Genomic DNA, 15,913 nt, shown 5'->3' on the forward strand with positions numbered 1-15,913 from the left:
TCCTAGAAAAGACGAGTCGGTTGTGGGGTAAAATGACTCTGGGCCCATCAGCCATGAATAATGCAGCAGGGCTGAGGGAAGGGGAAGAGGTCAAACTCCATTACCTTGCAACATAATGAATTTATGTCAGGTTGGAATCATAGGTCCTATTCCTAGCAAATGGGAGTTATGAGAGATAAACTCTGGACTTCCTGTTCAGTAACAAAGTGGGATGCTATTAACATCCATGTCCATTTCAAATTAATTTTTGGAAGCATCATTTCTGTACTCAGAGTGTTTGCTAGATGCAGGAAAGTTAATGCTTTGTTTCTTCGTGCATTTTCCACCACTCACTACCTACATGTGTTGTCTTTTACACACACAATTCCAGTTGAAACCAAGGGGCCTGCCGTAAATGTGCAGAGTATTGAAGCCTACATTATAACATCCTTTTGTTTCCTCTGATTTTTATATGTTGCATGTCAAAAATGAAAATGACACGCTTGATGCAGTTAGCACATTTTGAATAATTCCTCTTGCTATAAGCTGTCAGTACTAAGATTGTGGTTCAAGAGTCACCTGTGGCTTTTTAGGTGCAATTTAGGTGCAACTCTTTTGGTACTGGGGAAAGCAAGCAGAGATTAAGAAAGCTGTTAGTGAGCTTGTGTGCTGTGGGAACAACAGGATGTGCCTTTGCCCCTTCTCCATCCTTTATGCTGCATGAATCAGTGAATGAATCAACATTGTTTTGCCTTCCCGGTGCCAATTTATTTTTTTTAAATCAAATTTTGTAATGTATTGTTTTTTAAACACACACACAGAGAAAGATCAGTATCAACCTTTCTAATGAAAGTATATCCAATATTTTCATGGAACTATAAAAGAGAGAGTGAGTGTTATGGCAAAAAGCCTGGCCTCAGCAGCTTTGTGGGGGAAATGGTGAAATGTGACTGTGATTTATAATGAGAAAAGGTATCTACAACATACAATTTTCTACCTAGCTGCAAATAATAATTCATAGTGATGTCCCTTCTAGATAAAATACCTTTGCTATGGAGGACCCATGTGGTAAGATGAGCATGATAAATGTCAGACCAGTGCAGGTAACGGCCTTACAAACCATTAAGATTAGCTCCCTCTTTTTCCCCTTGATGATAACAGTAACCATGCTGTGAGTCTATGTGGTAATAATATCTCAGTACTGATAAATGCCAGAGCCAGGCAGAGGTGTTTATCATTCCCAGTTCAGAAATGCTGACTAAAGGTACCACATGTTGCCTATTTTTCTTCTTTTTTTCAGTCAGATTACAATTAGCAGGGAAGTTGATTCATAAAACAGGGGTGTGCAAAATTACTTCTGTACTTTAACAATGAATTAGCTGTTTTTCACCAGCTTTGTCAGTGCCTGTGCTTGAAACTAGAAAGCAATAAAGGCCATTTTACATTTGGAAGTGCTGAGATACATTTGGGGGATGCAGTGGATCTTGTACTCTACATCATTTTCTCACTACCTCTTTCAGAATCCCCCCCCCCCCCGATTCATTTTAGTCTAACGTGCCTCAGTTAACATTAAGTCAAACTGTGGAGTGAAATTGTGTGGCAAAGCATACAGTAAGCAGAATTCTTTGTTTGAACAAGGGCTTGGACCGTGTTTCAGGTGTACAGCTGACCAAATTAAGATCTGGTCTTTTACATTACATGGGGCCATCACATAGATTTGGATCAAGTCATGGGGTAGGGGGAATTCAGCCAACTCTGGCCTCCGTATGCAAAAACACACACCTGCACCATACCTCATTCCCAAGAGATGGCTAATCTGCTCCAAACAGAATTTGAGTAGTGCAGGGGACTGCCGAGAAAGGGGGAGGGGTAAGAAAGCCATGTTTTGTGAATCTGTTCTGCAGATTCCAAGCCCTAGCAGGTTTCCCCACCTCCAATGGCAAACACCACTGCTATGGTTCATAGGACGGGACATTTACTATGTGGGCACTCCAACATGCAGGCCAAATAATTGTTGCAGTCCATCAAATCATCAAACAGCAAATATATAAATTGTCTTACGATGTGTCAAGTATCAAAAGAGACCCAGATCTGTAAAATAGTTCACTATCATTCAACACACATTAAAGCACTAATAATCCTCATCTCCACAGTTTAATAGGCTGCTATTCAGAATTTGTGATCAAATCTTAGTTGTATCCACTATGAATAAGGCTACTTTCTAGTTCACCCTTCTTATTAGAGTCGGTCATCTAAAAGATCATTTGAATTTTGCCGGCAATCAAGCCAAATTGGTCTAGGATGCATCCAACTGAGCCACTTGGAGGAGCAGTCAACAAAATAAACCACAAATGCCTAAACCTACCACAAAGATACCGAGATTCCTTCATTGCAGGGGGCTGGACTAGATGACCCTTGGGACCCTTCCAATAGGCTCTAAGACAATTTCTTGATTCTTTTATCATTTTGAAGCTTCCCATGGGATTCCCCTCCCCCTTTTAAGAAGGAGCATTAAAAATACTTTTGCTGTAAGTAGTACACACAGAAGGGCAGCTGTGCTTTAGTCTTTTTCTGTGTGGAATTGCTGTCAAAAGATTTAGAAAGCATCGTTTTTGTTCTTGGGGCAGCTGGTATTTGCTTATTCTGCCTCCCCTAAAGAAAAACAGGAGAGAGAGGAGAGGGGAATCTTTATTCACTTTCATACTATATACATGACTTCTTAAAATCAAACACACACACAAGAAATAATAGTTCCTCCAGACTGTTTGTCACTTCATACATTGCCACCATGTTTAGCACTTCACTGCAAAGCTGTGCAAAGCTGCACTGCAAAGCTGTGCACTGCAAAGAGAACTGAGCAGAGTTGTGATACACGTGGATTGCAAGTTGGCCGTTCACTCATCACATACGGTCATCCGTTCTATAGTCTCAGCCTTCACTCCATTTATTTGCTTTTGTTTCAGATTTATCCGTAGGTAGGTAAACAGTTACATAGATACATACCCACACCCAAGAACAAATAAATACTTTCCCATAAATTCCTCTGGTGGGGAAACTGTGGCCCTTCAGATGTTGTTGGACCTCAGACTTTCACCACCCCAGCTGACATGCCCCAAGGTCAGAGATGATGTGTGTGTGGGGGGGTGTTCTAGCACCTTCTGGATAGCCACAAGTTCTGCATCCCTCATCTAAGCCATTTATGCCAATCCTTCTTACATAAGGGACTGTACTGCAGTTATGAAACTACTGTAAGGTCTTCAGTGGCTTCCTGTACATATCTACCATGAGAAACATATCCGTCCCTTACTGTTTCAGGAGGAGGTTTTAAGCGATGAGATCAATATATTTATTTATTTTTACTGCACTGGGTTGAAGCTAGGAACAAGACTCAGGTTATCTAAGACCTGCAGCATGTAAAACGGTTTCCCTGTGTCAGGGGCCTCTAACATTTATTTTATCTTATCTTTCATGAAACGAAAGTAGAGCTATACATGCTTCAACATCTGATGCAAATATCTCCATCAGAAACCATATTTTAAGACTTGAAACCATCAATCGCATTAAAAAACACACACGCTTATCCTGAGTCAGTCAGCAGCAACACTGTTATCACATCATCAAAAGAAGTTTCACATCACAAAGGCGATTATAGGTCTCAGACTCACATTCTTTCATTACTGACTAATTGTTTTCTACAAAAAGGCAGTTATGAAATGAGGAAAGGGGATACTAAGCAAAGGACAGGATGTGAACTAAGAATGTCAACGTAGCTACGAATCTGATCACAAGAGAGCATGGAACTAAAGTATGGTACTGTATTATGGAAAATATAATAAGAACAAAACGAAGTATATAAGCACCAGAGATATACGTTTTAAAAGTTTGGTGTCTGCATAAGGGCTAAGTCAATCTAAGTAGTAATTAAGCAAATAAGTAAGATAGAGACACCTGTGGCCTAGTTTCTACTGAGGTGCTAAATCTGTGTCTGAGGTGTGCCACTTCACAAAGGGATCCACATCCTTTTCTAAAAAGCATCCCCTCCAATTAAAAAAGACATGTCATGGAGAAGGAATCTAGTTTAGCTTCCTTCCTGACATACTAGTTGTTTATATGTGGGATTCCGCCCCCCTCCCCTTGTGGAAGCGTTTGATCACAGAAGCTCCCACCCACACGTTTATGTGATATTGCTCAACATAGCTTTTCTATTTCCTTGAAACCTTCACCTCTGTTCTCTCATAGAAAATGAATGGATTAACAAATTATGAAATGTTTCTCCTCAGATGATGGATGCCATTTTTTTTAATGCCATACATGTAATTTGTTAACATAAAACTGTATTGTATTTAAATTATAATATTGAAATAATTATACCTGCATAGTTATATCCCTAGCTGGGAGGGAGGAGGCCTAGTTATTAATGGACACCACAGCTTGCAGTAGAAATATTAAATGTTTTTCAGGTAACTTGGGTTGGCCATGAAAGAGGTTAGTCATCACAAAGTTTGTTCGTTACATTTCAGGTGGGCTGTATCCAAACTTGCATGAGCAGAAACCTGCTCACACAGTCAAGCTTCTCTGCCCTTTCTCCTCACTTGCAGCCCTCTTTTGATTCCCAAATGTGTCTTCCAAAGTTTGGAGACAATCAGAAAAGGCCTGGGATAGTTTAGGACCCACCCAACCTTAATTTTTTGACTAGTTGTTTCAAACAGATTTTAATATTACATTTTTGAATTGCCATAACCTGCCCTGGAACCTTGTTTTAGTGGGTGGGTAAGAAATTGAATAAATTATAATACTAATGCTGTGGAAGGGAAATCACCCCAAATAATCACCCCATTTCTGGCAGTTTCCCCTTTCCACTACAGCCTAGTGAAGCACATGTCAGGCTGTTCCTGGGGAGCCCTGACCCTCAGGAGAGGTTTTTCAGAGAACAGGAGATGAGGAAGGGTGAGAAATCTCCGTTGTGTGTGTGTGGATCTCTGCTTGCACAAGTTTGGATACAGTCCATTAGAAAGTAATGTTCAAAAATAGATATGGTTGTAACACTTCAATCTTAGCTTGAGACCCATATTCATAGTCTGAGACAGCCGTAGCAAAAAGCAAAATATGCTAGATAGTCAAATATTGTTCTGGGATCATAACTTCTTTTTTCCTTTTTTCCTCAGAAATTCAAGACAACAAAAGTAGAGTGAAAGTCATCAAAGACCTTGTACAGAAGCTCCCGAGACCAAACTACGACACCATGAAAATATTATTTGAACACTTGCAAAAGTAAGTTAAGCTACTAACTATAAAATGTGATGTATTAAGAGTTAGACACTTAAATTGCAATGTGATTTCGTCCTCTTCTTATTGCTCTGCTAATAAGCTTTCTGCTGGTTGAAATTTAAGATATCATATCACTTCATCCAATATAAATGGCCCAGGATTAAACTAGACTTCCTAGTCAATCTTGGTTGGACAGTGTTAGTATTTTTTTAAAAAAAATAATTATTCATTTCTCCCCTTTTCAAAGCTGGATGAGAGAAGCTGAATACTCTGCAACCATACCTCCTCATTCCCCATTGCTTCAGGCAATTTTCTCTGGTTTATGAATAACAAACACACCTGCCCCATTCACATCTATTTGACCCTCAGCTTTAGCAGACAAACAATTTTGAAATGGTCAATATTCTTCATCATGTTTGTTTCACAGAACTAACAGAAGAGATTATAGAATCAGTGGGTACTGCTTTTATGTACTCATCTATGGGGGGAAAAGAACCAACTTCGGTTCCACTTAGGATAGAAAGTAGTATATTGAGTCTCGTGCGGACTCTCTGGAGAAAAGTTGGTTTCATGGTATTGGGGAGGGGACTCCTCCTACAGACCTAAACTATATTTTAATAAATAGTGGCTTTATAATGTTTTTTTTTTTGTTTTTTTGTTTTTTTGTTTTTTTGCTGTAATCTTTAGCTCTCTGAGTGTGTAATTCATTGATTGTTATTGTAATTTATAGGCCACCTTTTGGCCAAAAAAGGCCTCCGAGGTAGCTCACATGATTAACACACAAATAACAGAATTCAGTCAGGATATATTTTGCTAATGGTTGAAGATGTTTCACATAAGTTCGAAGAACCATGAGCTTTTCCATGAATGATTGGAAGAAGAGCTCACCCAATGACATATTATGTAGACTCTGTAGCAAGTCTCATGCTTGTGCAAAGATGCTACACAAGTTCTTGTGTGAGCAGAAGAACAGATTTGGATGGACTTTTACTTTTGTCCTCAGTGCAAGAGTGCACACTGTAAAAGTGCATCTTTGGATTCAAAGGGGAACAGCTCTTCCTCTCTTGAATAATTCAATGATTGGGGTTTTTTGTACTTTTTTGCAACGATCTTCAACTTAATTTAAAATAAGTACTGTTGAAAAGGTGTTGTCATTATTTCCTTGAGACTGCACTATCTTGCAGCACCATTCAGTGTTACCAGAGTGATATAATCTACTGACCACATCCTGTGGGATGCTCTCGCTGTCACTGAGGCTCTCTATTTTAAATTAAATTAAATTAAAATCAGACAGAAATGAACACATGATTTTGGTTTTGGTTTCCATGACACATGGAGAGTGCAGGAAGAGTTGTCCTAGGCTTTCTGCACAATTTTGCAGCGCAATAACAGAAATACTGTTGCAAGCACCTAGCAAGTAGGCTGCTCTAGCTGTGCCCATTGCCTTCTCCAAGCAAGTACTTCTGATGGTCACCACCTCTATCCAATGCCACCCATAGCTGTGCACTAGTTCAAGCATACTGAGAATGTGATGTTCTTTGCAAATTATCTGTGTAACCCACACATCCATTGAGACCATGTGTTTTGGGTGTTTAGTACTCCTAATGCAACAAGTGCAACATTATAATTTTTTCTTTATTGTTAGGTTTGGACAGGATAGGAATTCTAATAGCAAATAAAAAGCCTGATTATTGGTACTTGGGATGAGCACATGTTTAAAGCTTGCCTTCTGTTACAGAAACAGTTCCACCATTGTTGTAAATTGTTCCCCCATCGTTCAGCCCGGACACTGAGGTCCAGCGCCAAGAGCCTTCTGGTGGTTCCCTCATTGCGAGAAGTGAGGTTACAGGGAACCAGACAGAGGGCCTTCTTGGTAGTGGCGTCCACCCTGTGGAACACCCTCCCTTCAGATGTGAAGGAAATAAGCAGCTATCCTATCTTTAAAAGACATCTGAAGGCAGCCCTGTTCAGGGAAGTTTTTAATATTTAACGCTGTATTGTTTGCGTGTCAAGGTCCCCAGGTCCACCCCAATAACTCACACATCACACAGAAATTTTTGTTTAAGATTTTGGCATAATTTTGGCCACAACTTTATTAAAATACAAATTTGTGAGTGGTTGCGTAGGCATTGGTTGCGACTATCTGCCCCCACCATGGGGGACAGACTGACATTCCGCACGATGCGAAAGTCAGAATGGGGGAATACACTTGGGGGTTACGCGGAGCAGGGAACCTGCCCTCACCCCAAATGCAACCAGGAGCTCATTGCTATGGCCCGAGCCCCCTTGACAGAGTGGACAAGCAATAGTTAGCCCCCAATTCCTTTAACGGAATCCCTTGCAGCAGCAGCATTAGAGGGGCAGACACTCAACCTACCAAGGGCAGGCACTCAACCACTGCCCCTCAACCAACCAAACCATAAACCAATGCCTAACCGCCAACCTTACAAGTTGTGACGATTTGCTACGCAGTAGGCAAAAACCAAATGGCCCCAGCCAATCAGCCAGATGGCAAAATTCCTACTAGGCCCCCGCTCCAAAGCAGACGACCCCATGACAGGCATAGCAAGGTCAAAGCGAACAACCCTATTCTGGGGAGGGAGGGACGGGCAATCCGATGCACGTGCGAAAAGAGGAAGCCCTAGCCTCGTGCAAGGAGTTTTACTATTTCTGGCTGTCAATCAATAAATGGCAACATTAACTTCTTCCCAACAACAAGGGAAGCCCCAATCGCATCAGTGGCCAACGATCAGTTAGCCCGCCCCCAACTTTGGAGTGTCCTGGCGGCCCCCACCGCAACACGTGCTCTCCATGAAGGAGAACACGCTTTTTAACACTTGATCGGGAGCCGCCCAAAGTGGCTGGGGAAACTCAGCCAGATGGGCGGGGTATAAATAATTTATTATTATTATTATTAATTTGCAAGGATAAACATGAGCCAGAAACTTTGGAAGGTTTCAGGGGCACTTTTGAATCGAAACAAGATTGGCGAGTACTGTACCTCATGTAGATCCAAGGACAGTCACTGCAAGAATTTTCCCGCATTATAAAATCATATTCATTATCAAGCTTGTTCTGATATTCATCAGAAAGGATATTTAAGGTCCTAAACCCTTTCCATTGGTGTATAGATTCATTCACAACTACTGTATTTTTCGCCCTATTGGACGCACTGGCCCATAGGACGCACCTAGTTTTCAGGGGGGGGGGAATCAAGGGAAAAATATGATCCCCCCCCCCGCAGCTCTGGGAGCAGCGGACAGGCTGCACGCAGCCTGTGCGCTACTCCAAGACCTTCTCCCTGCTTTTGCGGGAGGTGGCGGAATTCCCCCACCTCCCGCAAAAGCCCACAGGAGCCGCGCGCGACTCCTACGGGCTTTTCGACCAGGAGGGAAAAGGGACTGAAACGGCCAGTCAGTCCCTTCTCCCTCCTTGGGGAAAAGCCCCCAAGAGCGGTGCGCTTTTCAAAGGGTGCGCGGCTTCTGCTGGCTTTTCTAGGAGGTGGGGGAATTCCCCCATCTCCCGCAAAAGCCCACAGGAGGGTTGGAGAGTAGCGGGAAGGCGTGTGACGCCTTCCTGCTGCCCCCCATCCTCTGGGGCTGGCCATGTGGGAAGCGCTGCTTTCCCCACCGCCAGCCTCAAAGAGCAGACTCTCCTGGCTTCAGCGGAAGCAACGCAAAGCCTCCGGAGCGCAGGCTTCGGAGGCTTCGCGTTGCTATCGCTGAAGCCAAGGAGCCTGCATTCGCCCCATAAGACGCACACACATTTCCCCTTCATTTTTGGAGGGGAAAAGGTGCATCTTATAGGGCGAAAAATACGGCAAAGTAGTAGAGTGTTTATATTCTTCTTGGCATATATTGGACCTTAATTTGGTTGGAAGTCTACATTATGGCCTTAGAGGATCTTAAAAGAACCTTACGGGACCCTGAAGTGTTTAACAAACATCGCATTTCCCCTTTGTGGAAAGTGGGGCTTCAGACATGTTTGGAGTAAATGTAAGGCAGTTTTCCACTAGCTTACATTTGGGTCTTTTCCAGTCTGGAGTTTTTATGGCTTTGGAATCCTCCGATTGTAGGAATATTGTAGAAAATCAACTTGGGGCAGACACAAAAGTAAGCAGCTGTGTTCAAGTTCACACAGCAGTGCCGGATTAGGGGCAGCACGAGCAGTTCCCCCACAAAGGGGGCTGAGCCAAGGGAGTGCAAAATAATAGTAATAGTTAAAATAACAACCTATTTATTATATATCTTATATATCAAATTATCTCCTCACTCAGAGTACCATATTACCAAAGTCTGCCCCTGCTCACAGATAGGCACAAGTTGAGCAGGACTGTTTGCAGGTCCTGAGACTATAGCTGTTGGCCTTGGATTCTGATCCAAGTGAGAAAGGAAAGTTCAGGGCTTGTAAAATTTGCCTCTCCTCCTGAGCTGGGCCTGAACTTGATTTAATTTAATTTAATTTTATTATTTATATACCACCCATCTTTGTTTCTGCACCCAGCAGAACTTCACTGGGCATCACTACTAGAATCTTTACTCAAATTGAGCAAATTTGTGAGAGCATGGGCAAGAGACTTACCAATACAGCCTACCAGACACCAACAGGGAAAGTATGGTCCAAAGTTGTGACCAAGAAGGGTTAATATGGAGCAAAGCAAAAGATGACAGGAAGGAACTTGGCAGTTCAAGTGTGAAATGTGCATATTCTAAAGACATGTATGTCAGGGATGGTAAATTTGCTGGACTACAGTTCCCATCATCCCTGACCATTGGCCTAGCTGAACCCCACCCCTGCTGTATGTTTTCAAGCAAATATCAGGCTCTGCCTATATGATTGCTTCTACCTCTTCAAAATGCCACACCAGGGGGGATCTGGCGATATTTTACGTCTTTAAAAATTATTTTGATTTATTAGTTTTTAACAGTTCTCCTCTAAAGTACAAATCAACACTGAGATTTTCAGATTTATGTCTGTCAATCACATTCATAACAGTAATAGAGGAAAAGGCAGGATCTAGATTGCCTCCTCCTTCACACTCTCCCCTCTTCTTTAAGTGGAAAGCACTGAACCCAGATGCCCAACTGTGGCAGAGAGTCTTCCAGCAACAGCATCTGGCTTCTTGGCAGTGACTTTCAGGCAAGTTGTCTGGGGAGCTGTGCGGCTGCCTCTTGGTTTATCACGTGGATCAGTTACTGTGGCCTGTCTGGCTGCTTTGCCCAGGCAGAAGCCAATTCCTTTTGATTCACCTTTGATTTTTCAGAAACTTGTTCATTCCATTTGGGGTGTGTGTGTTTGTGTGTGTGTGTGTGTGTGTGTTTTGAAGCCACTTGTGTTTCGCTGTAGGGCTGCACTCCCTTGCATATCCAAGCATCTTTTCTCTTTCTGCTAGATATAAAATCATCAGCCTTTCTGTCTCCCCATCAACGCTGTTAGTTCTTTTAATAACGTCTTCAATCAATTTCACTGCTCCTTGTTATACAGCAGAGAAAATTGATCACAAAAAGGGGGAAACAATAAAACTCCACAAATATCTAGGTTGTTTAGCACAGGGTTCCCTGCCCCCCCCAAACCATGAACATACTATACAACTGAGATGGATCCCCCCCCCCCCCGTTTGAAAATTTGGCTTCATTCTCACATTTTCAAAGCACTACGAAGAAGTAGCATCTAGCACAACTGAAATCAGAGTATCAAAACGGTGCATCCTTTGCTGGCTTTATTGCACAGCAAAGATCTCTCGCTTCTGGAAACTATATTTAACAAAGGAGATTTATTTTTACCTATTATAAAAAATATATATCCCAGCCAACAACCCACATGTAAGAAGAATGCAACAGTAGCTCACGCAAAAGGAAGCTATGACAATGTGATGACAAGTTCAGCAGCCATACACAGAATGCTGTGGATAAATCAAAAATTAAAGCTATTGTATGACAGCTAGGAACACTTAGCAAGCGAAGTCTGCAAAATTTCCATTATTATTATATTTTGGAGGGAAGAAAGATGCAGATTACACATGTGATTTCCATTTGCTCCAGCCTTTCTGCAGGTTCAGTCCAGCATGGATATTAAACTTGTGTGTAGTGGCTTGTTTGCTTTCCCCCAGTGTGGTTGAATGAGGAGACTAAACTCATAAAGACTATACAGACCTTAAGAGAACAAATCAAATCAGACATAGCACCTTGCATATACGGTGTTTTTGCACATGGCACTAAAATGCCTTTGAGCTAATGCAAAAAAGGAAAGTAGAAGGAAGCTAGTTTTAAAACTGAGAACGTGCTCCAGCCAGTGTTCTTGTTGCATTCAAAATGCTGGAAATGCAAAAGGCACTGAGAACATACAGGCCACATTCACACCATTCATTCGGGACCTCCGAACAACTCTCAGCACCCATAATGAACTATAACTCCCAGAATTCTATAGAGGAAGCCATGGCGGTTTAAAGTGGTATAATAGTGCTTTAAATGTACAGTGGTGCCTCGCAAGACGAAAATAATCCGTTCCGCGAATCTCTTTGTCTAGCGGTTTTTTCGTCTTGTGAAGCAACCCTATTAGCAGCTTAGCGGATTAGCGCTATAAGCGGTTTAGCGGCTATTAAAGGCTTAGCGGCTTAGCAGCTAAAAGGCTATTAGCGGCTTAGCGGCTTAGAAAAAGGGGGGGAAGCGGGGGGGAAATCGCAAGACTCGCAAGACGTTTTCGTCTTGCGAAGCAAGCCCATAGGGAAAATCCTCTTGCGAAGCAACTCAAAAACGGAAAACCCTTTCGTCTAGCGGGTTTTTCGTCTTGCGAGGCATTCGTCTTGCGGGGCACCACTGTATGGTGCAAATGTGACCATAGTCAGAAACAGTATAGAAGATTTCAGAGGTTCATGGTTTCTAGAACGATCTGACTGTAGAGATCCACCAATGGAATTTCATTGATTTGAACCCCTGACCTAATCCATTTTGCTGAATTGCCATTAACACTGTGCTCACAATTTTAAAAGCAATCCACAATGTTCCCATGCTCTGAATCAGTGTTTCCCAACCTTTGGTCTCCAGCTATTTTCGGACTACAATTCCCATCATCCCTTGCTAGCTAGGGAAGATGGGAGTTGTGGTCCAAAAACAGCTGGAGACGCAAGGTTGAAACACTGCAGACAGTGGATTACAACCCTTCATATTGGTTGTGAGACATTTGCATTTTGTACTTCAGTATTAACTCAAGATCAAAATGAGTCATAAGAATGATCCAATATAGTTGACACAGCACAGTTCTCCATTGCTAGTGATGTATACATTTTAGCCACCTAGTTCTGTGGAGATGAAGGTTTGGCACTACTGCTGTATTTCAGTTTAATGAGGTAGGTTCTTACGAAACCTACAGAATTTATTAACATAACTAAAGCCCTACTGAATCATGCCAAAAAAACCATGTAGTCTAGTGGGAGGAGCACTATTGCACAATTCTGGTCCTGCTTGAGAGTTTACCATAGGCATCTGATGGTGACTGTGAGAACATATTGCTGGTCTAGATGGGCTTTTGACCCAATCCAGCAAGGCTTTGTTGTTTCTCTTACATTCATATAAGTTGTACATACTTTGGCTATATAAAATGCAGGCGTCCCCCCAACTGGAATGCAAAACGCTGTTGCTTTCACCCAAACCCTTTGGCTTGACTCTTAACTCCCCTGCTACAGTAGGACTGGCCACCTGTAATTTTGCACTAGCAATTGCTCCCTGGCCCAAAAAGGCAACATGTAGGTAGGTTTCAGGTGATGTGAGGGAAAATAATCTCTCCTGTTCCCTTGGCACTGCATCCCAGTACCTCTCAGTCAACAGAAAGTCAAGGAATGTGCTGGGATAATCAGCATTTTCAGTGCCTTCATTTTTATCAGCCAAGATCATATTATTGTGATCAATGTAGGATTAGAAGTTCTCAGGCAAGAGACAGGCCTCTTTCTCGTGAAGAGCTACAAATCTTCATATTAACGTGACTAGTTTGAAAGTTAAGAGCAAATCTGCAAACTGGAATGCACTCCACTTGTAATGGGAACAAAACACTGGCAGTGAAATACAAAGAGGGGAAGAGAGACCTAAATCACAGCACAATGACCTCCCTTAAGGCATCTGCCAAAGAGACGGTGTTTTTTAGGCAGCTTCTGTGAAACAGCGTCTTGATGTCTATGCCACGTAGTGATTTATTATTGTGCCTGAGAAACTGGAGCGGTGGGGTGGGGGGTGTCAGTAGTATGTGCCTAAGCAACCCTGAGCCTTTGGTCATAGAAAAGACTTCAGCATTGTGGGCACCACACCCACACCTACTGATGTGGTCCCAGTTTTTTCTTTAGAGGCACCTAATTAAGAAAACCTTGACTCATTTACATGGATACGTTTGATCTAAATTACACTCCAAACCACACCAAATTAAGAGCATCTGTGAACGTGAAATGTTTGTTCCCTTCGACTGGTAGAGTGGGGCCGGCTCTGGGCTGCACATGTTCAAGTGACGAAAAATATTTCAGATGTAGCATGCTTCTCAGACCTACTTTTCCACTAATAATTTGCAGGGAGCTCAACTAGTATCTCTCTTTCTCCCCGCAATCATTACAGGCTGTCTAAAAAAAGTTTCACTTTTCTTCTTCTTCTAAAGCCAAAAAAGAAAAGAGGTAAGTGGCCACCTACTTTGTTGATACTGATGTGGTCACTGCCAGAAAAGCAAATCCAACAGTTGTCAAGAGTTGTCGCTGACATATAGGGCTAATTCCAACTAAATACTTTCCCAGAACTGAGCAAGGAATCTGTTCTCTAGTTTAGTGATCTTCCTTGCAAAATCCACAAGTATTTTGCATTTTCTGATGTATTTTTTTTCATGCATATATCTCTACCAAAATAGGCGGGGGGGGGGGTGTTACATTGGAATTGGCTCAGTCTTCTCTTTGGAAATCATTCAGGAATCCGAACCAATAGCTATCATTTGGGCTCTTTCACAGATTGCATTTTACTCCTCAAGTTCTGCATGAAGAGTACCTGCTTTGATTTGGTAGCTGCAGTAACTCCTTTAAACACCAGGTCAAGGCAATTCACTAGGAGGATAAACAAGAATCTGTATGCACAGTTGTCTGTCCACAGCAGAGGCTAGTACATTTTAATTTGGTACCCTTCCATGTTTGTTTTTGACATGCGTTCAGTGGTAAAGAACCAAAATGTCAACACCACAGACCATACTGAAAATACTTTGCACAGGACTAGTGTCAAGGGTTAGCACTGTTGGGCTTCTTTCAAGAGCCCAATCCCAGCAGAGGCCCACTCAGAAGAATCTGCTAGACCTGCTCCTCATCTTCAGCACTGCAACCTGCCTTTTCACTCATCTCTCACCATAGCCTAGCAATAGCAATGGTCAAAGGAGCGGCTGTAGATAATATAGCCTGCTAGATCACTGGCTTTCTGCCTGGTAGCAATGATGAAGTTCAGAACAGCAGCTGGTGATAATGGTGGTAAGGATGTAGATTCACTTAGGGGTGGGGTGGGGGCAAGAGGCTCCTTGATTTAGGGCCTTCCAAAACCTGGAGCAGATGTGACCTTTGTAAAGTTGTTATCTGTCTATCTACCAATCCAACTGCAGTGGCCTATCGTGGGCTTCCTTCGCTTCCTGGTTTTGCTGCATGCATGGATGGGACTGTGACAGGAGAGGGAATGACAATATATGGCTTGATGACTCCATTCAGCTTTGTCATATGTTTTGTTAGACTGCCCTATGTGACATAGCGAAATGCATTTATAAACACAGTTTTGCGTATCATTAATATTCTACAAAGCTATGTTTATAAACATACTTTGATATGTTGTCTAGAATTGTGGCTCAGTTTTGGAAGTCTACATGGCAGCATGGAACTCCTGAGAGTCTATTTATACACACTGAGAGTATCTGCATATTTATGGTAGTTTATTAGTTATCATTTTAAAGGAGATTGTTGATGTTTGTATTGTTGGTACGGTTACTTAGAACTTAAAAAGAATCCTGCATGATCAGAGCAATGGCCCATCTGACACACCATCCTTTACTTATAGTGGCCAACCAGGTGTCTATGGGAAGGCCACAAACAGGGCCTGAGTGCAAAAGAATCCCCCACAAGTGTCCTGGAAAAACCGGGATATCTTCTCTTTTTGTGCACGAGAACAGAGGCCATTTTTGGCGTTGTGATTTTGCAGAGTTTTGCACCGAGATCTCACCCTGGGAAAACCATCTCTTTGGGGTGGATGGTATGAAACAGCACTCACTGCTCCTACTTGCTTACTACACAGACACAACTTTGCTGCTTTCCCATCATTAGGAGACCCCCATCATTAGCATATATAGGTTGTTGTTGTTTTTAATTCTCATTAGGGCAAGATAGAAGCACTACCTTAAAGTCAGGGCTTTTTCCCCAGCCAGAACTCAGTTCCAGTACCTCTCAGATGGGTGCCATTGCCATTATAAGAGAACAAGGGAGGTGTTCATGGTGAGTTTTGGCACCTCTTTATTCTAGAAAAATAGTACTGCTTAAAACTATTATACTGAGAGGAAAGGGAACATGAGGTTAAACCATTTTTTACAAGCCCTTTTGATTTTATGGTGTTCACAGCCAAACCCCTGGATTTGGCCCAGTGTGTTCTGAACTGGGACAAAGTTCAAAGACGACAGG

The 15,913-nt window shown here is 42.3% G+C and overlaps 1 protein-coding gene and 1 non-coding gene across 9 annotated transcripts in view; both read left to right on the forward strand.

The window, feature by feature from the left end:
- The window catches only part of ARHGAP15 (Rho GTPase activating protein 15), a 380,707-nt gene that overhangs the window by 347,311 nt on the left and 17,483 nt on the right, over positions 1–15,913 (forward strand). For all 8 annotated transcript variants that reach the window (XM_028745310.2, XM_028745307.2, XM_077935836.1 and 5 more), the window contains one exon: positions 5,145–5,250. In XM_028745310.2, coding sequence (XP_028601143.2) covers positions 5,145–5,250 — 106 coding nt within the window. The remainder of the gene's footprint in view (positions 1–5,144; positions 5,251–15,913) is intronic.
- Positions 2,492–2,633, forward strand: LOC114585886 (U11 spliceosomal RNA). Its single transcript, XR_003704008.2, has one exon. It is a non-coding gene; the product is annotated as a U11 spliceosomal RNA (small nuclear RNA).

Source organism: Podarcis muralis, chromosome 1 (genome assembly GCF_964188315.1).
Source record: "Podarcis muralis chromosome 1, rPodMur119.hap1.1, whole genome shotgun sequence".
NCBI lineage: Eukaryota > Metazoa > Chordata > Lepidosauria > Squamata > Lacertidae > Podarcis > Podarcis muralis.